The sequence below is a fragment of the Lampetra fluviatilis genome, chromosome 8 (assembly GCF_964198595.1).
Source record: "Lampetra fluviatilis chromosome 8, kcLamFluv1.1, whole genome shotgun sequence".
NCBI lineage: Eukaryota > Metazoa > Chordata > Hyperoartia > Petromyzontiformes > Petromyzontidae > Lampetra > Lampetra fluviatilis.
The window spans coordinates 10,868,229-10,891,123 of record NC_136282.1 but is presented as its reverse complement, the minus strand read 5'-3'; the positions used below and the strand labels follow the sequence as shown (position 1 = coordinate 10,891,123).

General features: G+C 46.1%; 1 protein-coding gene across 1 annotated transcript; it reads left to right on the top strand.

The window, feature by feature from the left end:
• Window positions 1-1,379: 1,379 nt before the first annotated feature.
• Window positions 1,380-22,097, top strand: NAT10 (N-acetyltransferase 10). Its single transcript, XM_078859094.1, has 29 exons — window positions 1,380-1,461; window positions 3,250-3,366; window positions 3,510-3,601; window positions 4,121-4,292; window positions 4,792-4,914; window positions 5,337-5,398; window positions 6,596-6,710; window positions 6,956-7,063; window positions 7,759-7,892; window positions 8,404-8,497; window positions 8,753-8,851; window positions 8,957-9,093; window positions 9,760-9,884; window positions 10,260-10,410; window positions 10,888-10,984; window positions 11,638-11,754; window positions 12,747-12,848; window positions 13,238-13,312; window positions 13,626-13,742; window positions 13,867-14,000; window positions 14,518-14,566; window positions 14,996-15,095; window positions 15,296-15,406; window positions 16,846-17,018; window positions 17,844-17,963; window positions 18,767-18,865; window positions 18,978-19,051; window positions 20,175-20,258; window positions 21,319-22,097. The coding sequence occupies exons 2-29, from the start codon at window positions 3,259-3,261 to the stop codon at window positions 21,485-21,487; spliced, it is 3,141 nt and encodes a 1,046-aa protein (XP_078715220.1). The 5' UTR covers window positions 1,380-1,461; window positions 3,250-3,258; the 3' UTR covers window positions 21,488-22,097.
• Window positions 22,098-22,895: the final 798 nt, after the last annotated feature.

Sequence of the window (22,895 nt, the reverse complement as noted above, 5' to 3'; positions counted from 1 at the left end):
AAAACCTGGCTGTCGCCTGATGAAGCTGGTTGTAATTATTGGCGAAACGTCGGTCTCAGATTGTAAATGTTGTAGCTTGGCTCTCCAACACACCGGTTAGTGCTGTACTAGTGACGAATTGGCCACGTTCTGTTTACGTGACAACCCTCACTAGTTGGCTGTGTCGGGTGGTGGCGGGTTTAACGACACATTTATATATTTACGCGATCTAACCCCCAAAAAACACCTAATATGAACACTGCCTTACGACAACAAAAATCTAGAGATACAATACGCAACGGGCAATTGCCCTCTTTAGAGCACATGGAGAGGGCCATTGCCCGAAACGTCGTCTATTATATACTTTTGAATCAGCGTCATTGACGAATGTGTTAGGGTTTTGTTCGTTAATTGTGCTTTGTGCACCACTGCCATCCGCAGCAGCATCAGCAAATAATCTGATTACGCGTTGTCTTGCATATCCAGAAGGTAAATCATTATTATGAGCAAATATGCAAACGCGTTCAGCTCTGGCTACTGTCATTTCTCTACTGCTAATACCCACGGAACGCCTGAGTACAAACACGTAACACATTCCTGCGGAGGGAGCTGGTAGGAACGTTGGGTTGCTCGGTCAATGGCCAGGGTCAACGGCGGCGTGGTGTATTCCCAAATATGCCCGACTGTGAGGGCGGGCACAAGCCGGCGTGAGTAGGTTAAACGTTGAGTTTTATAAGGGCACCACGGGGTGACCAGCCCCTCCCCACCCAGCCCCACCCTCCCCTCCCCACCCAGCCCCACCCCTCTCACCCCCCACCCAGCCCCTCCCCACCCAGCCCCACCCCTCCCACCCCCCACTCAGCCCCACCCTCCTCACCCAGCCCCTCCCCACCCTCCCCACCCAGCCCCACCCTCCCCACCCAGCCCCTCTCTCCCCAGCTGCACGACGGACGGACACAATAATCCCATGTGGGCTGGTGTAACCAGGAGGTTCCTACCAATATAATGTTAATACTGTATAAGTGTATATCCACGCATGCAACATGCATGGTTTTTCTTCCTTGCCTGTCTTATAATACGCCCACGGAATAGCATTTATTGCATAACGTGGTAGGAATTATACATAACCTCCTAACTTTTATTTGTGGTTAAATTTATATATAAAAACGCACTAAATTAAATGCAAACTCGAGAGTTGGAGGTTAACAAAAAAAAACACATCTCATCTGAAAAACTATGTCACAACTGTGAGTTTTATTTTTTTTAAATATATATTTGCTGTTCTTCTACTATTTCAGGCAGCACGGCGAGCACACCGGACGCCTACGGCCACGTTGGGGTTTTTTTTACTTCCGCGTGCAGCCCGGGGGAAGGGGGAGGGGCTGGGGTCCTTCGTTAGCGCCGCGCACAACACGTGGTGGCTTGTGCCGCCCAGTGCCCAGCAGCAGTAGCAGCAACCACGTGCGTGCATCGTCCACCACGGTAAGGCGATACAACTTAAAACCCGTATCGGGTCAACACACGAGGTTTAAACCGCGTACTTTTGTAAGGGGGGTGGGGGATAGAGTTTGCAGGTCCATGCGGCGGTACAGCCGTTTCAATACGGGCAGCAACAAAAGCGTCTAAAGTTGTCTGTGTTTCTCCCTTCGTGGGATGGTCGTTGAGATTCATAAGGGAACGCAGTGACCAATATGGTTTGAATTGGTCTGTTATAAGGTAGGCACTGATAAGGAGGGGGTTGACAGTTATGTAGTATTATAGTAGTATATAGTACCATACCGTGTAAACCCATACGGGTTCACCTAGTATTCCTGTACGGGGGAAATTGAGTTTGCAAGTCCATAGAGCGGTATAGCCGTTTCAATACGGGCAAAAAATTATATGTGTTTGTGTTTCTCCCTTGTGATGGGACTTCATAGGATGAACGTTGATATTTATAAGGGCACGGGGTGACCTATGAGGTTTGAATTGGTGTAATAAGTAAGGCAGTGATAAGAGGTTGACAGGTATGCTCACAGTACTCTTATGTTTGCCTCTGTGATTACCCCCATGGGGGTTTTGAATTGCAGCGATAGTAGGTGATGTGAGTAGCATTTCTTCCCTGGCCCCGCAGTTTCTAAAGCCTTTCCAATTAGCACGGTTGGTTCCGTACGGTGCGAAGGAACTTCAACACACACGCCTTGTACTGTTACTGTTGGAATGTACGGTTATGCCAGGGATTGTAAACCAAAAGAATAAGAATAGCCATTGTTTTTACGAATTCGGGTAAGCAAAACACAACTCAATATTTCAAGAGCCGCAGTGCACGTGAATACGAGATGCTCCGTAATAAATGACGTCCCGAAGCAATCCCTAAAGAGCCGCAGGTAGCTGACATTCGGTTTGTGCCTACTACGTTATGGTCGGGTTAGGGGTTTGCCGCTCTATTTAAACCAGGCGATTCTCGAGTTTGTACTGTACTTCTAAGTGTGGTTAAGTACTTTTATTAGACGAGAGACAATTCATCTTGACAGCAAGGCGGGCTTGAACGTACGTGACTATTATAAACTAACACGTGTTTCTCACCACGTAAAACATGATACAGCAGCCCATGGGCCTTCTCGATACATATTTTCCTGCGAAATTTAAGTAGGACTTTAGCAAGGTCTGATCTATATTCTTGGTTCTTTCGGTAAAGTCACGTAGAAGAGAAATAATAAAGTAATATAAATATAAAACACACCTGATGATGATTGCTTGTGTTGCAGTCGAAACGTCGTGAGAATTTTTATTGTTTTATATTTGTATTATTGTATTATTTCCCTTCTACGTGACTTTATCGAAAGAACCAAGAATATGAATCCCTGCAGTCACGAAAGCTTTAAATCAAAATGTAAGGTCTAACCTGTTGGTGATTATCACCATATTCGTTATTGTTACAGTATGTCATTTGAGATTTGAAGAGATAACGGAGCACTCGGTAGTTTGGGATCTGTTTTAATGTTGCGTGTACTCGGGGGAGGTTATATACAAGCATTGTGTGTATGTTGAACTTCTTTCACACCATACGTAGCCAACCGTGCTCGTCGGAGGTGCGGGGGAAGGACAACATGTAATGTCAGTGATATCAGTGTGCTCCTGCCATTGATGTGACAGGGGCATTGGATTGAATAGGTGATACGTTATAAATGCAACACATGTACAATAACTTAAGGTTTTGCACTGGGTTAAAGAGCCATTGTGCATAACGGGCTGCAGCCTCCTCATCACACGTGTCTTTTGCCGTCTTAGGCCTCAAGGATGTCTCGCAAAAAGGTGGACAACCGCATCCGAGTTCTGATAGAGAATGGATTCAGCCAGAAGTACAGAACCCTCTTTGTGGTTGTGGGAGACAAGGGAAAAGACCAGGTAAGTAATTTGTGAATTCACAACATGACTCGCCAGTGTGGTGGTCTACATCTGTCACACACGTGCACAGCTGAATTGTAAGAAAAACAATCTATCCTAACAAGAAAATGATTACCTTTTTTGTCATGTGTTATTTTGTGTAGGTTGTTATTTTACATCACATGTTGTCAAAGGCTGCGGTCAAAGCCCGCCCGTCAGTGCTGTGGTGCTACAAGAAAGAGCTGGGTTTCAGCAGGTAACAATTCTCCAGTGAAGCATGTACCGGATACATTGTCATCAGTTGTCTTACGTGTCTGCACTTGGTGTTATCGCCTCTACATTTTACTCTCCTGGATGAAGGCCTCCCTGTCGCTTGCCAGTCATGGGGGGTTATTTAATCGAACTTTACCGCTGGTTAGTACGCGGTTGTTAAGGGAGGACCCCATTGCTGAATATTTGTGACTGACGCTAGCAGTGACAGGGAATCAAACTCATGTTGCCAGGTTCTTGGAGCAATGTGTGCGAACCTCTGGCCCACTGCTCCTCTTGTGAATAAAAACAAAAATATTTCAACCAATGTAAAAAATAATTCCATTTGATATCTTGAAGCTAAAAATGCAGCATTCTATAAATGTGCTCTTACCTTGAGAGGGTAAAGAGTGTTGGTGAGGACATCTTGTTCTTGGGATTGCTTTTGCTCGTATCTAAGTAGCATTCCATATTTGTGCTGAAGGAGACCAAAATTTTCAACGAGTATTACACCTTTGTTGTGCAGCCACCGGAAAAAGAGGATGCGCCAGCTTCAGAAGAAACTGCAGACAGGAACGCTGGATGTGAAGCATGATGATCCATTTGAACTGTTCGTGGCAGCGACCAACATCCGATACTGCTACTACAACGAGACGCACAAGATTTTGGGAAATACCTTTGGCATGTGCGTACTACAGGTGAGTGGAATGCAGAAGCTCGTCTATGTGTTTTCGGGTTCTGCATGTTGTTCGTTATGATGTTAAACATTTCGCTGCACCTCCTGGGGGAGCATCTGCAACGGTTGAAGTTCGGGGTGCTTCAGGAACTGAAATTGAGTTCCTGAAACTCCCGGCGTGTTGGCCAAAATGTTTTTGAATTTTATGCCAAAAAATACACGGTACAGCCTAATAACACATCAGAGCGCTTATGTAGCAGCACAATCCCGAGAGCCTATGCAGTTATAATGTATATCTTGGTTTTTGTAAAGTATTAAAAAAATACATGTCAAATCTTGACTTAAAGCTTTTGTGACTGCAGGAATTCATATTCTTGGGTCTTTCTACGCGACTTTACCGAAAGACCCAAGAATATAATATATGTGAACATGAGCATGCACAGATGTAACAATGTAAACGTATCAATGTTTTATTTTCCCAAATTACGACGGCCTTGCCTTCTGCGTCGTTTCATTTGCAGGATTTTGAGGCGATGACACCAAATCTGTTGGCCAGAACGATTGAAACGGTCGAGGGTGGAGGACTTGCTGTCATCTTGCTCAGGACAATGAACTCACTCAAGCAACTTTACACCATGACCATGGTAAGGCACTAATAACAATCGATAAATGGTAATCACGACGATGCACTTAACTCAGGAGTGACTCACTGAGACTCTACCTTTTCAGGGGAGTGTGCTGCATTTGGAGATTTAGCAAATACCATTCATGTATGCGAGAGGAAACCAGAGTCGACAAAGAAAACACATGCATGCTATAACACTCAATGCTCTGCACAGGTAGCTTTAGGACTATATTTTTTCTCTTTTGTAATTTCCTGGTCACCTTGCAACTCAAGTTTTAAACATCAACTTTTTCCAGACAGTCTTCCAATCCAAGTGCTTGCTAGGCTTAACCCTGCTTATATTCTGAGGTCTGAAGATATTGGGCACATGAGGTGATACGTTTTTGTAAATTGTTGATATAAAGTTATGCAACACTAATAGATGTGCATGTAATTGTGCAGGATGTCCACACTCGGTTTAGGACGGAGTCGCATCAAGATGTGGTCGGAAGATTCAATGAGAGGTAATTTCTTTTTTATGTTCATGGAATTTTTTAATTTCTATATGCAGTGTAACTAAAGCCACATTTTTACTTTTAAAATAACATGTAAAAAGTGTAATTTTTATCTCAAAATAATGGTGGTGTAATTTATGAACTTATAGAAAAATCTGTTGACAAGTGGAATATTGCGTCTGTTTGCTTTAACTTCCGTTTTGTATGATGACCCAAAAAAAAAAATGATGGTAAAAAATAAACTTCCATGAACGTTTTTTGCTACGAAACTCTACTCCAATCATCTATGCACTCACGTCATGACACAGCTGCAAAATATTGTTTGTGCACTGATTTGTCTATGAATGTGCCAAGTGAACTTGAGCTGAGAAAACATGCACGTGTGTGTGCTCATAGTGGAGCGGTTAGCGCGCTGCGCTACAAACCCGGTAATCGGAGTTCGATTCCCGCTCATGGCCAACAACAGTGACGACTATCTGAACCGGTCATGGGCCTTGCTTAGGTCGACTCGGCCTCAAATTAGTGTGTGGTGTGTAAACATCGCCACTGGGGAGACAAAATCGGCCGGGTGTGGTGCTGGCCACCCACCCCCTTGTGTTGCCGTGCCAGCCTTCATAGGTGCTCGCTAACAGCACTTGCCCTAACAGTCTGTTCAGGCTACACAGGGGATATTTGTCTTTGCTCATGCACGCTGGTGGACGTACACATTCACCAGGGTTAAAACAATATGCAGGACGTATATACGTATGTATCTGTGTTGAACTCCTTTCACACCAACATACGTAGCCAACCGTGCACCCATTAACGTGTGTGAGCCAGATACAGCCTAGTATCTCGGGTCCGAGCACTTGGCTCGCATCACTGACAATCTGGCTGAAATCCAGGCAGAGACACCTGTGATTAAGCCGACTTTCCCAAGCGTAATGATTTTATGGTCCTCGGCCCAGTCGCCGAGGACTGGCCAAAAAAACAACCCATCGCGTTAAATTTGTTTTTGTTATTTAATTTGGCTAAATGACAGCTGTTCGACTTTTTAAGAAATCGTTTTTAACTGAATGATGCTGGGTTCTGAATAAAAAAATGTATGTACAAAAATGTATTTGGCGCATGGCACGATGCCAGCTGCACACCTGTAATGTAATTTGGGAGAAGTGTTTTTTAAATGTGTAAAATTCCAATGAATAATACATTAACGCTGCCTCTTAGATTCATCTTGTCTTTGGCCTCGTGCAAGACATGCATGGTGATCGACGACCAGCTGAATATCCTTCCCTTGTCGACCCACACCCTCTCCATCAGTCCTCTGCCTCCAAAGCCACAGGCATGCCTCCGCACACACCTTCAATTGTCGTCTATTACACCTTCAAATCGTGCTGTTTGTTGCTGGTCGCTTGGTGTTTTGGGCCTTTGGGACTGTGCTCAGAAACCGTGATGAAAAAAGAAAAATGCAGACAACTGCCCTTGCAATTCTGTCAGACCATGCACCAACTCTTAACGAGTAGCACAGCAACCTGGCTCTGTACAGAATAAAGTAAATGCGTGGCTTTATGTCCATTATGTGTTTAGGATGAAAGCCTGAGCCCAAGTGAAATTGAACTCGGTGACCTGAAGGAGTCTCTTCAAGACACCCAGCCTGTGGGTGTGTTGGTCAGCAGCTGCAAAACGCTTGATCAGGTAAGGCCTTTTACGCGATGAAGCCATGACTGCAAAGCAGCATTTATTTTTGCAGTGACTTCCAGCCGTGGTCGGTTTCCTATCCTTCTTTCAAAGGAGCAAGTACTCGCATATTTTAAATGAAACTGAAAGAAACCTTTTGAGACTGAAAGTCACAATTAAATTGTCCCTCCCATTTGCTCATATGCATTTCCCCCCAAACAGTATTTAGTAACAACCTACTTATGTTAAAAAAATGTTGTACAAGGAAGAACGATCATGTACATGCGTGGCTTCTGTAAACAAACACGGAAGTATTTAAATAGCAAACATAACATTACATTTAAAACCCGCACAAGATGACATCCGACGTTGTTACGTAATGGGGAGTCGAGGCACACACGGCATGTGACGTCATCGCCTTGGCCGAAAAGGCTCTTCCTTTAGCACTTTTTTTTATTGCCGAGTTATAGGGAAAACCCACTGTTCAATTTGACCAGTTTTCTTTTTGGGTAAGATCCCGTATAGGAAAACTATTTTATGCTTTAATATATTGTGGCTCGTCTGAAAGAGACTTACTGTGTATGACCTCACCTTATAGGCGAGTGGAGCATAGACAATGCTGTAACGCTTTTCAACCCTCTTCGAAAAGTGTCAAGAAAGCGAGATATCCACGTTTTTCTTGCTGCTGCTGCTACTGCTGCCGATGTTTGCAGGCCAAGGCAGTCCTGAAGTTCATCGAGGCCATCTCGGAGAAGACGCTGCGCAGTACTGTAGCCCTGACGGCCGCTCGTGGTCGGGGGAAGTCCGCCGCCATGGGTTTGGCCATCGCCAGTGCCGTGGCCTTCGGGTGAGGCTCTCCCCCCCCCCCCCCCCCACCACCTATGGCTGCACCTCTACCTTCGCGTGCACAGAATTGTTTTGTGACAATTTGGGCAGCTGCATAATACGCTGCAGTGTAGTACATCCGACCGTCACGTATCCACCCTGACCATGCGAGCAGCTCCAGTGCACCCGGTGCAGTATTTGCTTGTGGCGTAAATGTAATGTTTTTGTCCATTCACAAATGCGACATTTTCACACTTAGCCATGTGATCTCAACATCATGCACATTTGCATACTTGTGAAACAGTCAGGCATTTTCCCCCATGTTTAAAGCGGTGTGCGCTTTGTATTTGTCCAATAACCAATCTGTGCATAGTGCAATTAAAATGTTCTCTATATATTCACGTAAACAACTGTTTTACATATCTGCCTATATCCCGGTGCCCAGTGAGTAGGTTATAGGACATTGTACTGTAATATCGACTTTGCGTTATTTGCATTATTGTCATTGTCAACGTCTGTTGTCTCGTCAACAGGTATTCCAACATCTTTGTGACCTCGCCAAGCCCAGACAACCTGCACACGCTGTTTGAGTTTCTCTTCAAGGGCTTTGATGCCTTGCAGTACCAGGTGAGAGATGTGGGTGAGCGGGGATTCGCCCAGGGTGATATTGTTCAGTATAACTTTCAATGCCACTTTCAGATCTATAATGACTCATTGCTGTAAAGAAAATAAAAAATGCACACGATATCTCTGATTTATTCTTCATATGATAGAAGTTTACCTTTTGAAATTAATCTCAACTTTTCCTTAAATGAAAATGCTCACGTTCATTAACATTCAGGGAAAATTCCAATGTTTATAATAGTACCTGACCATTTCCAGGAACACTTGGATTATGAGATCATTCAGTCCACCAACCCGGAGTTCAACAAAGCTATTGTGAGAGTCAACGTCTACAAAGAACACAGGCAGACCATCCAGGTATTTGCAGGAGTGCCGCTCTGCTCTCACTGAGCCAGTTGATTAAGTTGTTTTGAATCCATTTGGGCTTGCTGAGGTTAAAGCTTTTCGACTTGCTGTCGGCAGTACATCCATCCAGGGGACGCAGCCAAACTGGGCCAAGCAGAACTGGTGGTGATTGACGAGGCAGCTGCCATTCCTCTTCCGCTTGTTAAGAGCCTACTCGGCCCATACCTGGTCTTCATGGCGTCTACCATTAACGGGTGAGTGTTGTTTCTTCGCCAGTTATTTTTGCAGTCGGTATTTTTCCTCTCCGATATTGGATCCAGCCAGATAGTTGGCTCCTTTTTATGGAAGGCAGAATTGCTAAAAAATGTATCTTTCCCTGCAAATTAATTTAATATGGCCACATGGGGCACACCACTGCAAAACGGGCCACAAATGTTACCCGTCACTATTTTAGCCATACTAATCAGGTACTAAACTGAAATATTTTCGACCTAGAAAATTCCACTATGAGACCTCCTTTACCAGTGGCTGCTTGTGTTGTGGTTATTGCAAACATGATGCCTTGTATAAAGGTGTCAGTTTTGTACCAGTTTAAAGGGTAAAAACCTACTACTAGAAAATTCCGTTTGTAAATTTAGCATGCTCGGTCAACCATGTCACTGCAAAAGCCTCTTGATAATCGGTGGACGTAGACGTTATTATCTACTCCAATATTGGATGGTGCCCAGGCGAGTGTTCATTCGTGGCCTGCTAAAGGTAATTTGAACGTCCAGAATCATCTCTCCGTAAGCAAAAGGCTCCAACATCCTGGCTGTTAAGGGCTTGCCAATAAGAACCGGTGTAGGGTGAGAACGATGCCGCTCTTTAGCCGGACACCGAGTGCAAGGTCCGTGCGTCTTATTGCCGCTTGTTCTGGCCAGGTACGAAGGCACTGGTCGTTCCCTCTCGCTCAAGTTGATCCAGCAGCTGAGACAGCAGAGCTCCCAGAGCCAGGTGACAATGAAGGCGGAAAACAAGAACACAGCCGTGAGCAAGCTCGCGTCAGGTACGTTGTGTGTGTGAACCCACCAATTAAAAGTCGGGTTGCGACGTTGTTGTTGTGCAGATTAGGGTTTACACATCCCCCTGCTTGTCATGTACAGCCCTTTTGTCAGTCCACTGCTGGATAAAGGCACTCCCACACCACGCTGGTCAGTGCGGGTTGGTGAGGGCAGGAAGCACAGACCTGTGAGCACAGGGTAAAGTACAACACTGGCTATGCTGAAATGCCCCTCTGCAGCAACGCACAAAGGTAGCCTTGCAGCAACGTATAACCCTTGTGCCCTTGCATGACTTACTTAAGTGGCGGCGAATTGCGGAGAAGAGATGTGTGCATTTTCCAGGTTGTGCATTCTGCCATGACGGGCTTTCGTTTTTGCAGCACGGACCCTCCACGAAGTCACGTTGGACGAGTCGATTCGCTACGCGCCCGGAGATCCAGTGGAGAAATGGCTGAACGACCTGCTGTGTCTCGACTGCCTCAACATCCAGCGTGTGTCCGTGGGATGCCCTGTCCCTGACACTTGTGACCTGTATCCGATCTCAATGCTGCTGTTAAATGCTGTGGTGTCATTGAATGTTGTAACCGTCCATAAACAGAATTTCTTAGGCGCTCGTTCTCAACATTTCAACACCCGTTTCACGGTGTGCAATTTTTCAGATGGCTTTTTCTTCGTCGCAGTGAAAATGTTGTTGCCCTCTGGTTTTGGGGGGTGGGGGGGGGAATCCCCATTTGCCGGTGTAACAGTTCGTAAAGAAACATTCCCCATGTGGTCCTGACATTCGTCATTGTGCGTGAACTGCCAGTACTTTAAGGCAAAGTAGTTTTCACTTTCCATCTCGTGTTCCTTTCTCTTGCTTCGCCCCAGGCTAACATTGAGTTGTGCATTAGGGCAGCTCTTACAAATGCTTTAGTTCATATGCACCTTTTGGTTCTTCCGGGTGAGTGAGTATTGGCCGGTGAAGTCTGTTTTTGGTTTGTTGTGGCTTTCCTTGACTTGAAGCTACAGTTACTATGTGAACCGGGACACGCTGTTCTGCTATCACAAAGCATCGGAGGCTTTCCTGCATAGGCTAATGTCTCTCTACGTAGCCTCACATTACAAGGTATGCATGTCCATTCAGCCACTTTATCATTATTTATCATGATAGTGCTATTCAACAACAATGGTGGTGGCAAATAAAAAAAAATACACAACGTGAGACATTCTGGGGGAAAAAGGCCTTTCCGCATGGACCCAGTAAATTATGCGTGCATAATTTATTTTTTGTGTATTTACGCCTGCAATTAATATTTAATTTTGCTTATCTTTTTCCTTTGGGACGGCAAACCAGAATGATGCATTAACATGTATTGGAGGCAAAATACCGGCAAAAGGAGGCTATAAACTGGCTTCTCTTTGAAATGGAGCCATTCCTCCAGAGGCAGGCGGAGTGTTGTAAATTAAAGTTTAGCTGGAGGGGATGAGGATTTTAAAGATTTAAAGACAGATGGTTCTCAAGAAGACGCCTTAGCTCCTGCTGTTGCACATGATCAATGGGAAGTCACCTACGGCACTGATGTGTGGAGCAAACTCCCCAGGAGACGGCGGAAGAGAAATGGAGAAAGAAAGAAAGGCCACAAGTGTGCTATTCTGAGGGTTCAGTGTTAACCCTGAGGGCATGCCTGAAGGTGGGCTCCCAGTGGAAGTATTTACCGCCACTGTGTAACCAACACGTGTTAGGTCTCAGGTGCACTACTTGTTCTTCTCTGCCCCCAGAATTCGCCAAATGACCTGCAGATGCTCTCCGACGCGCCCGCGCACCATCTCTTCTGCCTGCTGCCGCCAGTGCAGGCCACTCAGAACGCCCTGCCAGAGGTCTTGGCCGTCATTCAGGTGCCGTGTTCGCACGCAGATGGGCCGTATGTATGTATGTTGAATTTCTTTCGTATCGTACGTAGCCAACCATGCCATTCGGAGGTGCGGATCATCCCTGCATTGTGCCCTCGCTGGGCACTCGGGCACCGTTAGGGTTTCCACATTTCCCCTTTCTTGTCACGAGTACATGCACAGCCCTTTTGTCAGTCCGCTGCTGGATAAAAGGCACTCCCACGCCCACGCTGGTCAATGCGGGTTGGTGAGGACTGAGAGCAAAAACTTGTGAATGTGGAGGTAAATTACAACACTGGATTTGCTGCACGGCTCTCTGCAGAACACAAGGTAGCCCTGCAGCAACCTGTAACCTTGTGCCATGGAAGTTAATTCCCCTTGCATGACTTTCTTGCGAAATGTGTGTTCAACACCACAGTTGATCGACTATCTACTGGCCAAATACATCTCTTCATGCTAAGAAGTTCATACATAGAGAAAACTCAGTCAGGCATTCACAGCTTTGCAGTTGGCCTTAAAGGGTTCTTAGGGCCACGAGTAGGACCCATATATAGCATCTCGTACACTTGAATTTCTCACATTGGTTGATCATTTTTAGTGGCTTTCTCACAGATGTGTTTTTGGGTTGTTACCCATTCTCATTCGGCATGATGCCCGACATTCTCCTCCATGTGCCGAGAGCCTTCTTCAGGAACTGGATTAATTTTAAGTTCCACAAGAAGCTCCAAGGTAAACGCAGTAAAATGGCGGATATCATTCGGAACTACATTAATTTTTGCCCGAAAACACATTGGAAGGCTATGTGCAGCACAACCGTGAAAACCTACGCAGTGGAATTACCGCAGTGGCTGTACACACACGCATTTAAAAGTTTGAAGAGAGCTGCGTCGTATTTTGCCCGGCTTTGCGTAATGTCGAAAGAATTAACTGTGAGTGGGGCCCCCTCAGTGGGCTGCTGGCTTTGATGGTGCCGTGCAATCTGCGTAATGTTTTTATAGGTTTGCCTAGAGGGTGAAATCTCGCAGCAGTCCATAATGAGCAGCTTGGCGCGGGGCAAGCGAGCAGCGGGAGACCTTATCCCATGGACGATTTCGGAGCAGGTAAGGCTCCGTGCAGCGTAGTTTGGATTGTCCGTTTTGTTACCGGCTTGTGGAAATGTTTGGCCAGCGATGCTTATTCTGCGAGCCAAATTTGTTTATTCCCAATGTGTTTTTTTTCTTTCACATTTGTGATGCAACTAATTTCTTTACAACCTGGCAGCATCCTTGGCCATTAACAAAAACAGTATTGGGCGATGGTTGCTGCCAAACCCTTTTAAGAGAGCCATCGTTTACACTCTAAATCTCACTCTTAAAAAATGTTGAAAGACTTTTCACTTTATAACAGGTTAACGGTCGGTGAATATTTAATCCGTTTGCATATGTTGAGAAAAATTGTATGCAGCTTTTGTGGGTGTTATTTGATAATTTCTGCCTTTTAATGAATGCAGTTCCAAGACCCTGACTTTGGGAGCTTGTCTGGAGGAAGAATAGTGAGGATCGCTGTACACCCAGACTACCAAGGGGTAAGCCGATGCTGCAGCCATGCAATGAAATCGTTCAATCACAGTCGACAAAGTGCTTTAACGTTACACCAGTAATGCTGTTGTGGGCGTCTAACTCTGCTGCGTGTGGATATCTGGTTCGCACAATATTGTGACAAATTGGAAACGGTGTTTCTCCTGCGATGTAGAACAAACGCATTCGACTCTTACCGCTGCGCGAAAAAGGGCATTGTAATTGAGTTGTGCTGTGTCGGTGGCTAAATGTATCGCTGGCGATTGTCCTAATGACTGGTGCACTGGGCTTGTTCCCCTCTCCCGATTCCGCCGCTTGCAGATGGGATATGGCAGCCGGGCTTTGCGTCTCCTGCAGATGTATTACGAAGGGAAGTTCCCGTGCCTGGACGAGACGGCGTCGCAGACACAGGGCCATATCTCCTCCATCGCCAGCGACGTGAGGATCCAGTTTTCTGAGGCTGCTTTCACTGCAATGGACATCGATTAATTTACAACGGTCGACTTTGATAGCCGGCTATGAATGACGGTGACTGTGGGTGGCGGTGATGTGGTTGGTGCAGGCGGTGGGGCTGCTGGAGGAGACGTTGACGCCCAGGAGAGACCTTCCACCACTCCTGCACAAGCTGAGCGAGCGTCCTACCGAGAGGCTTGACTACCTGGGCGTCTCGTTCGGCCTCACGCCGCAGCTGCTCAAGTAAGGCCTTCCCCCAAGTGCCTTGCCGGCAGACGCCTCTGGCCATTGGCAATAAAAACCTTAGGGGAGGTGATAAAAAGCCTTAATTGGAGATGAATAATTTTAGCGTACCGAGGAGAACCTGCTTTTTGAAAGGCTCTTGAATGGATAGTAAATATAAAATGTTAAAATGTTGTCCTGGGATTTCTTGATTTCTATTTTTTTTTTATTTTCACTCAAGGCCACGATGCACCCCCCCCCCCCCCCGGGCGTTTTAGGGCAATCGTTGCCAGCAATCGACAATGCGTTTTTACTCAAAGCAGCTGCGGCGTGACCCCTCTACGAAAGAGACATTGAGTGACAGGTCTGTCAAGAAAACGCAAAAAAATTGTGCAGCATCCATTGCAGGTGAAGATTACCCATGATGATTGCCCTAAAATTGCCATAATGTAGCATTGCACTTAAGGTTAATAATGTCTTCTGCGGTGTATGTGTGTGTGTGTTACAAAATGCGCTTTGTTCACTGTGCGATGCAAAGGTTTTGGAAGCGATCGGGCTTCACCCCCGTTTACCTGCGGCAGACCCCCGTAAGTGACCGAGGCTTTCTCTCACGTCCTGTCCTCGCGCCGCGCATTTTGTGTGTATGCACGTATGTTGATCTTCTTTCTCAGCTTATGTAGCCAACCGTGCTAATTGGAGGTGCGGGGGAAGGGCACCAAACTATAAGCAAAAAAAAAAGCTCTAAGGAAATTCGTTTTCAATCTAGATTTAAAAGTGCATAGCTCCGGTGGCGTTCAGACGGGCACAGAAGCGTGATGGTTTGTGCTCTTTGACCAGCTCGGCAAGGTATTGTGGTTTCTGCACTCCAGGCATGCAAATAGTCGGGGTGGGGGGGGTGGGGGGAACACTTTGATTATCTAGCAAAGCGTCCATTTTTAGTCGACCTACTAAATTTCGAGTAAAATAAACGCGTCTGTGTTGCTTTATTGTTATTGCACACGCTGATGTTCTTGCAGAACGACTTGACGGGAGAACACTCGTGCATCATGCTTAAAGTGCTGAATGAGGACGAGCAGATGGAGAGGCCCGAAAACTGGCTCGCGGCGTACTGGAAAGGTGCGACTGTCAAGCCTAATCGCCGCCAGTGATTTGAACTCATTGTGCTAAAGTGTTAATACGTTACGTCGTATATCTGTCAGTATGTGGATGCTCGTTGTTATTCATCGTGGTTATTGCTGGGACCACCGTGCTGTATATCTCCGTGTCTTTTTTTTTCCTTACGACCGCCCTGCCCCCCACTGTTACGGTCGCTGCAGACTTCCGACGGCGGTTCGTGACGCTGCTTTCGTACCAGTTCAGCGGCTTCCTGCCAGCCGTCTCTCTCAACATCCTGCAGAACCGTAACGTGAAAGAGAAACCGGCTCAAGGTGGGTGCCCCTGCTGCACGGGGTGTCGATGTCCAATAACAAACACTGCCGGCATCCTGAAGACTAAAAAAATAAACATTAATGGGACTTCATATTCTTAGGTTTTTTTGGTAAAGTCACGTAAGCTTGTGTTGCCTCCGAAACGTCGTGATTTTTATTTTATTTTACTTTTATTAATTTGAATGTGCTACCTACGTGACTTTACCGAAATAACCTAAGAATATGAATCCTTGCAGTCACGAAAGCTTCAAATCTAGAATTAATGGGACTTGTTAGTGAGAATTCCTTGGGATGCTTTTGTACTGCCCTGACTGCCCCAGCTGTCTACTAGGGCTCATCGTTTTTGGTGCTGAGCCCACCCCCCTGCCCCCACTTGATTCTTCATTGGCTGCGCCGCAGTGTTGCGCTCTCTCTATATGTCTCGTATATCAAAGCACTCGTATATCAGTTGTCGTCACGTGACGCTCGGCAGACAAAGCGTATACACGTACTACTCGTATTGCAAGACCTCGCTCGTTAATCAAATTAATATTTATTTAAAAAATGTGCTCGTCTTGCAAAACACTCGCAGACCCAGTTACTCGCAATCCAAGGTTTTACTGTATATTAATAGGTGACATCCGCCCCATCTGAGGCCCAAGCGGCCCAATCGGGCCCAACTGCCCTCCCTCCGCCCCTCATTTCAATTCCTCCACATTTATAACAACAAGAAGAAAATATATATTTTTAAATGCTTCTTAAGATACAATTGCATTTTGGCGCTAAATAAAATGTAAGTTGTTGTAATTGACGAACACAAAAACAAACACACTATATACGTGTAAGTAAAATCTCCACTATATATTCGCTTGGTTTATGATTGCTTTGCTTGAATTGTATTGGCAGCGGGGCAAATGCACGATTAACAAAAACTCGGCATGTTTTAATAACACTGTCATAGAGAGGGGAAAAAATATACAGTAAGACCTTGGATTGCGAGTAACTGGGTCTGCGAGTGTTTTGCAAGACGAGCAAATTTTTTAAATAAATATTAATTTGATTAACGAGCGAGGTCTTGCAACACGAGTAGTACGTGTATACGCTTTGTCTGCCGAGCATCACGTGATCACAACTGATATACGAGTGCTTTGATATACGAGTGCGTTGGATTACAATCACATTTCTGGAACGAATTATTCTCGCAATCCAAGGTTTTGATATATATAATAGGTGACATTTTTGACAATGGCCCAGAAGGTCTCTGCTATAAATGAAGGCCATCGTCCATAACGTAGCAGACTATGTAAAATTTTCCTCTTCTTAAGGCAGCGCTGTCGACGAACGCATTTTGAGTTTCTGCTGAGTCGGGTCGACTGGCTGCCGCATATTGAAGCCACTTTGGGTTGCATTGGTTGTGACTGCTTGCTTGGTGCGCGCGCCACTTTAAATCCTGTTGGTAGCACTCAGCAAGTCCGAGTTGGAGACGACCTTCAGCCCGTACGACCTCAAGCGCCTGGAGATGTACTCTCGCAACATGGTGGATTACCACCTCATCATGGACCTGGTGCCAGGCATCGCTCGCCTCTACTTCACCCACCGGCTGCCCGACATGTCCCTGTCTGCTGCCCAGCTCGTGAGCCACCGGCATTCACTCGTGCAGCTCTTCCTTGGTTATTTCCAATAAACGTAGTCGGGAGCAAAAAAAAAAATACGACGTACCTTCTCGCGTCTTAAGCTCCCCCTGCCACACTGACCAGCGTTGTGAAATACGGCACCCCACGACCCCAGCACGGTGTGGGGAGGTCCTCATTCGCCAGTGGATTGGTGGCTATGCACGGCTGTAATCCAGCGCTGTGGAGGGGCGAGGGTTGGCGGATCGCACCAACGCTGCGAAACGTCCTTCGCCGTGGGCTCGCCAGGAGAAGGCAGTGTAGCAAAAATGGGATGGTGTTTCCCCCTAGCACGCGTGGGTTTTCACCTGGTGCTCCAGTTTCCTCCCATTCGTAGGCACTCATTATTTGGCCGGTAACACCTTTAATATACAGAGGACTGCAGAGCATGGGCAACGTTTTGCAGCGGCTCGTCACATGGCTGCTTTCCTGCTTGTCTGTGGTTCCTCCTCGTGCCTCTTGAGTTGTATTCTCTTGACGAGAGTGAGCGAGCACTGTGCGGGGTGTTATAAGTTGATATTTGTATTATTGACTAAGGGACTGTGTACCCTATACACAATAGACTGTATCATAGTTTTTAAAATTGTACAATACCCAGCTTTATTCTTTTTCTTTTTGGTCCGCAAATGACCGACCCCATTACTGTAAATCACCCGACTCCTATTGTTAGGAGTCTCTGTGTCTGCATTTGTACAGAAATTCCAGAGCGCACATTAACCGTTATGAAGTTCGCAACGTCCACAGAGGAGCCACTGACAGGTCTTGTTATCGCGTTGCCGACCACACAGGCTCTGCTGCTGGGCGTCGGGCTGCAGCACAAGGCTGTCGAGCAGCTGGAGAAGGAGATTGACCTTCCCGTCAGCCAGCTCATGGGGCTTTTCAACCGCATCATGCGCAAGGCCGTGCAGGTTCTCGAGAAAAATCCCCCTTTTCCCTTCTGCCTTTCTCTGTTCTCTCCGGTGTCTTCGGTTTGTACACCGCGTGTTTCGATCGGCACGATGTCCAACGTTTTTTCCCCGCGTGCTCGAAGCTTATTCAGGGGCTGAATTGAGCAGCTCAGTCTTAATTATTTAGAGTTGTCGGCTGCTGTTGGTGTCAAATGTAGGACAGCTGATGTTGTAAAATTGTCCCTTTGTCTGGGAGAAAACCTGAAATAACACATGGTATACAACCTGAAATTGCATCGGAGGGCTGTACAGCATAACCGTGAAACGTTACCTAGTAGCCCTAACTGACATTTGTGTGTGTGTGTGTGTGTACCGCCGTGCATGTGTTTTGTGTCGATATCTGTTACTCCGTCTTTGTCTGTGCATCTGTATATTTATTATTCATTAAATTCATTAAATTATTTAAGCGAGATGAATGCTTTAGAAGTGGCGTTTTATTCGCCCATAAGAGCGATCGCTTCCCCAGTGATGAATGCAGCACCGGTGACGCTCTCAGATAAAGCACAGGCCCAGCATTGTAGCATAACAAGAAATATTTAATCAGATAATAAATAAATGGGGCACTTTAACTAATCAGTGGTGAACGGTTGAGTGAATCAAAGCATGTTCTACACAGACAAATGGCTTTGAAGCGATTAATTGATTAAATGAATCGCACAGTGATATTGATGAAGGTGTAGATGGTGTTTTTCTCCCCCCGCCCCCCCCCCCCTTATTGTGGATGAGATTGCGTTCTGCTTTGTTAACCCTGGTCTTCTTGCCAGGTATTCACCGCCATCCAGGAGACAGCCATCGAGGAGCAGATGACAAAGGTCAAGGAGGTGGTGATGGAGCCTACAGTCAAATCCCTGGCCGAAGACCTGGTAAAAAATACCATTTCATCACGATGGCCTGTCCGTCAAAAATGTAGGGCGTGCGAAACAGTAAATATCATCTGGTGTGATGTTTTGGCGTGTTGTGTGTTTTATTTTACAGGAGGACGCAGCCAAGGAGTTTGCAGAGAAGCACAAGAAGGACTTGGTCCAAATAAAGGACATGAACCTCACAGAGTAGGTCCACAAAATTAATGACGGATTGATTGATTGCCTTTGCAGCTCTGCTCCTCGGAGCTGGTATTTCATTGCTTCGTACCGCGGTCAATCAGAAGGTCGATTTGAATCGCCTGAATGCGCGCCCGAGCTTGTCAGAGCTCAGAGGCTAAGCAGGTTTTCAGCCTGGTTGGTACTGGGAAATGGCAGAATACGTGGGAAATAACAGATGATGTATATAGGCTTGTGCCAAGAGGTGCCAGGAAGATGGCAGACCAGCACCAGTGTATTCTTGCGTTTGTTCAGAGCTTTTGAGTGTTTCCCCATTTGTGTGTGTGCCTTTTCTCTCGGTACTTTGGTTTACTGCCACATGGCCAACATTAATGGACTCGCCACAGCATCCCAATACAAAACGAGAATTTACAATTGTTGTGGCTTTCCTGGGCAATTCAATGGCATTGTATCTAACTAGGCTTGTGAGAAACGTGACAGAATACACCCATTCTTAGATTGCGAAATATAATTATGGTTCAGCCTGGGGATAGTGCTTGGATGGGTGACCCACCATGCCATCAGACAGGTGTTGTTGACTGCTACATGTCTGTGTTGTCAGCAATGGGCAGCACAGCAAAATATAATTCTTGACCTGTGTGGGTATGCTGAAACAGTCTGCGCTCCCCACCATTACCAAACCGCCCTGACCAGCATCGAGAAGTATGAGAGGAAATGGGTCAAGCCACATGGCATGTTCCATCGGTGGTTGGGGGAAAAAGGGCTGTACGTGTATTGGTCACGAAGTCCCGGATTGTAGCCGAGGCACAAGCAGTGGTCGTCGTTGTTGAGCTCATCTGCGTTCGCAAATACTTCCTGAAATACACATGCGGCACAGAGCACATCGCCATGGGTTAACAATATAACCCGGTGAGGGGTGCAACATCTGGAAAATGTGTCCACGCCACATCTCGCATGGGGCAGTTAGTGTCGTTCTGACTTTACCTCGCTCGAGTGTTTCTCCGGTGAGCCCAGCTTGGGGAAGAATGCGCTGTGGGGTGTAATAGGGAGCGTGTGCGATAGCCGCCACGTATTGCTGCCGCAATGCATCTCTCGTCGTCGGTCGTTAACGCTGCTGCATGTGGCGGTCCAGGTACGTGATTCGCGGGGACGACAAGGAGTGGAATGAGGCGCTCAAGAAGGTTGGACCGAGCGCCAGTGTCGTCAGCATCACCGGGTGAGAGCGCGAAACCGTTCAGCTTCCAGTGGCATTAGTCACCGTAACAAACCTTGTCCCTGTGTCCGCAGGGTAGGTGAGATTTGTTTTCATTGTAACTCAACATGAGCCCAGTACAAAGCACAAACCGTACCGCAGGGAGGGGGGGGCATAGCAACAAAAGCCCGAATTCGGTGCTCCTGGGTTTAAGGAAGGAGGATAAATTGAGCTTCCCCCCCCCCTACCCAGGTTGGGGGGACCACGATCGGGAGGATTAGAGTTTATTTGGGGAGAGAAAGGATGGGTGAGATTTTGAATAATTGATATTGAATTGTTTGGGCCTTGTAAATCACCGACGCCTTCTCCCAGAATTGCGTGTTATCTGATGGAGGTGCGGGGGGGGGAAGGGCTGAAGTGCATTCGGATCAATTGCAATGCATCAAAGCCATTGCCTGCTTAAGTATTCTAGCAGTTTAATGTCAATTAGGCCCATTGGCCGGATGCAACCCATTCTTGGAGTACACAAAGCCCCCTCCCTTGATCCATTTCTGTAATTGAGGGCAGGGCAGTCTGGAGATTTCCGCCGCGTTTTATTTGTATACGTGTGCCTCGTAGTGCGTGTCATGCACAAGGAGGTGCAAAAAATAATAACGGAAGAAACTGATGAGCAGCCGCACATTTAAAAGAGCATGCCCTTTTGTTTCGAATAGGCCTGCGAAGATTAAAAACCTTAAAAAGAAAACTAACAGTGACACGCGCCTTCACCATTTTAGTTACCACTATGTGAATGAAAACACGAGTAACTATTGAGCGTATTTGATTAAATTTGCTCGTGCAGGTGCTAGGTGGATTCACATTGCAGGATCGTAAGAGATGCTGGGTTTGATAGGCCCTCATCCAGCAGTGGCTTGACCATGGTTGTTGATGGTGAAATATTTCACCTTACCGGGGGTCTGGTAATTTTTCACATTAACAACAGTTTGTAGGCCTTTTAAAATCAATAGTTGTCCTTTTCATAGGACAATCCAATGCTGACGTTTGTTATTTCCGCCTCTCATATTTTTGGTGTTGCGCGTTTCAGGGAAAAGAGGAAATCTGCCGAGAAGGACTCTTCACACGACCACAAGAGCAAGAAGTCCTTCCAGAAGGGCAAGCCTGGAAAACCTGGGAAACTTGGGAAACCCGGGAAACATGGTGGCCCAGCCAAAGCCGGCGGCAAATCCCGGGGCGGTTTTAAAAAACAAAAGTGAAAGAAGTAAATGTCCTAATTAGTGGCAAATATTGTTTTGCTTTTAACCATTTTTATATTATTGATATTGTCAATAATGTATTTACTTTAATGACTGTGGTTCTACTTTGAATGTTGATGAAAATTATAACATTTTTATGTAATGACGTTTTTGTTGTTTGCATCTAGTGTCGTGGGATTTTATTCCCCGTCTTAAGTTCCACGTGACGGGCTTGTGCTTGATGTGCCATGCTAATGTAAAGTGTTTCATCTGGGGGTAAAATCCACGAGGGATTGGATACAATACCAGTCTTTATTAATGCAGATGAACTGCTCCTGTTATTACTGCCTGGTGGAGTGTATAAAGCATTGGCAAGGTATAAACTAAACTTTTTTTATTTGACCAGGTAAGGCCCACTGAACTCGAGCTCTTTTTCAAAAGCGATATGGCCACAAATGATAGCTCAACAGAAGTGGCGTATGTGGAAATGTAGAGCATCCAAAAAATTACATCTTGATCTATTATTACTGTGTAAGTTTGGCTTAATTCTAAAACAGTCGGCATGAAAATATCTATTTTGGAAGAAAAAATCTACGATGTGTAAATTCTGCTGTTAAATAAATAGCTCGGAAAATGGTTTGGTTTGCGTGTTCTCTGAATGTTCATTGCATCAGGGTAGTTATTTTATAGGAAAAGCTTTTAGACAACATATATAGCGAGCTTCCCATACATTTGTATTTTCTTCTGCTATGAACGGGTGGGGCATTTTCGTTTAATTACCTATACAGTATACGGTACAATAAGTTTGGTGTGTTTATGACCTGATTGTGTTGGCTTCATACAAAGTGCCCCGCAGAATGAAAGCATTGCCCAGTGCGATCGTGCAAACCTTCAAACAAACCACCGTTATGAATTAATTTTGCACAGTTGGCATGCATAGCGAGGGCAGCGGGGATCATTCATTGATCCCTCGTGGCCTCAAACCGCTGTAGGTCATTGCAGTTGGCGCGTCCGATTAGGAGGATACATTAACGTACCCCCGCTGCTCTGCTGTGCGCGGCTTAATGTAGTTCAAAGCGTTGCGTGCCCCTGACGATATTGCGTATGGAAATGGGTAATTTGAAAATGATGAAAAAATGTTAAACCGTTTCCACCCCCCCCTCTATTATCCGAGGGCGGCCGCATTAAAAAGTGAGGTTTAGCTGGCAAGTGTAGCGTGTCGGGATATGGCGAGGGGAGTGCATTTGCTCACAGCCAGGGGTCGTTGTGGACTCACTTTCCAGAGAAGATGTGGATTCGGTTGACTGACCGTGAGCCAAAAGACAAAGAATGCTGCCGCTTGGCTCGTAGGCAGTTTGTGTTGTCGTGGCTCGAGAGAAGAGCTTTCCATTCAATAGGCATTTTTTTTTGCTTTATGACCACACTTGCG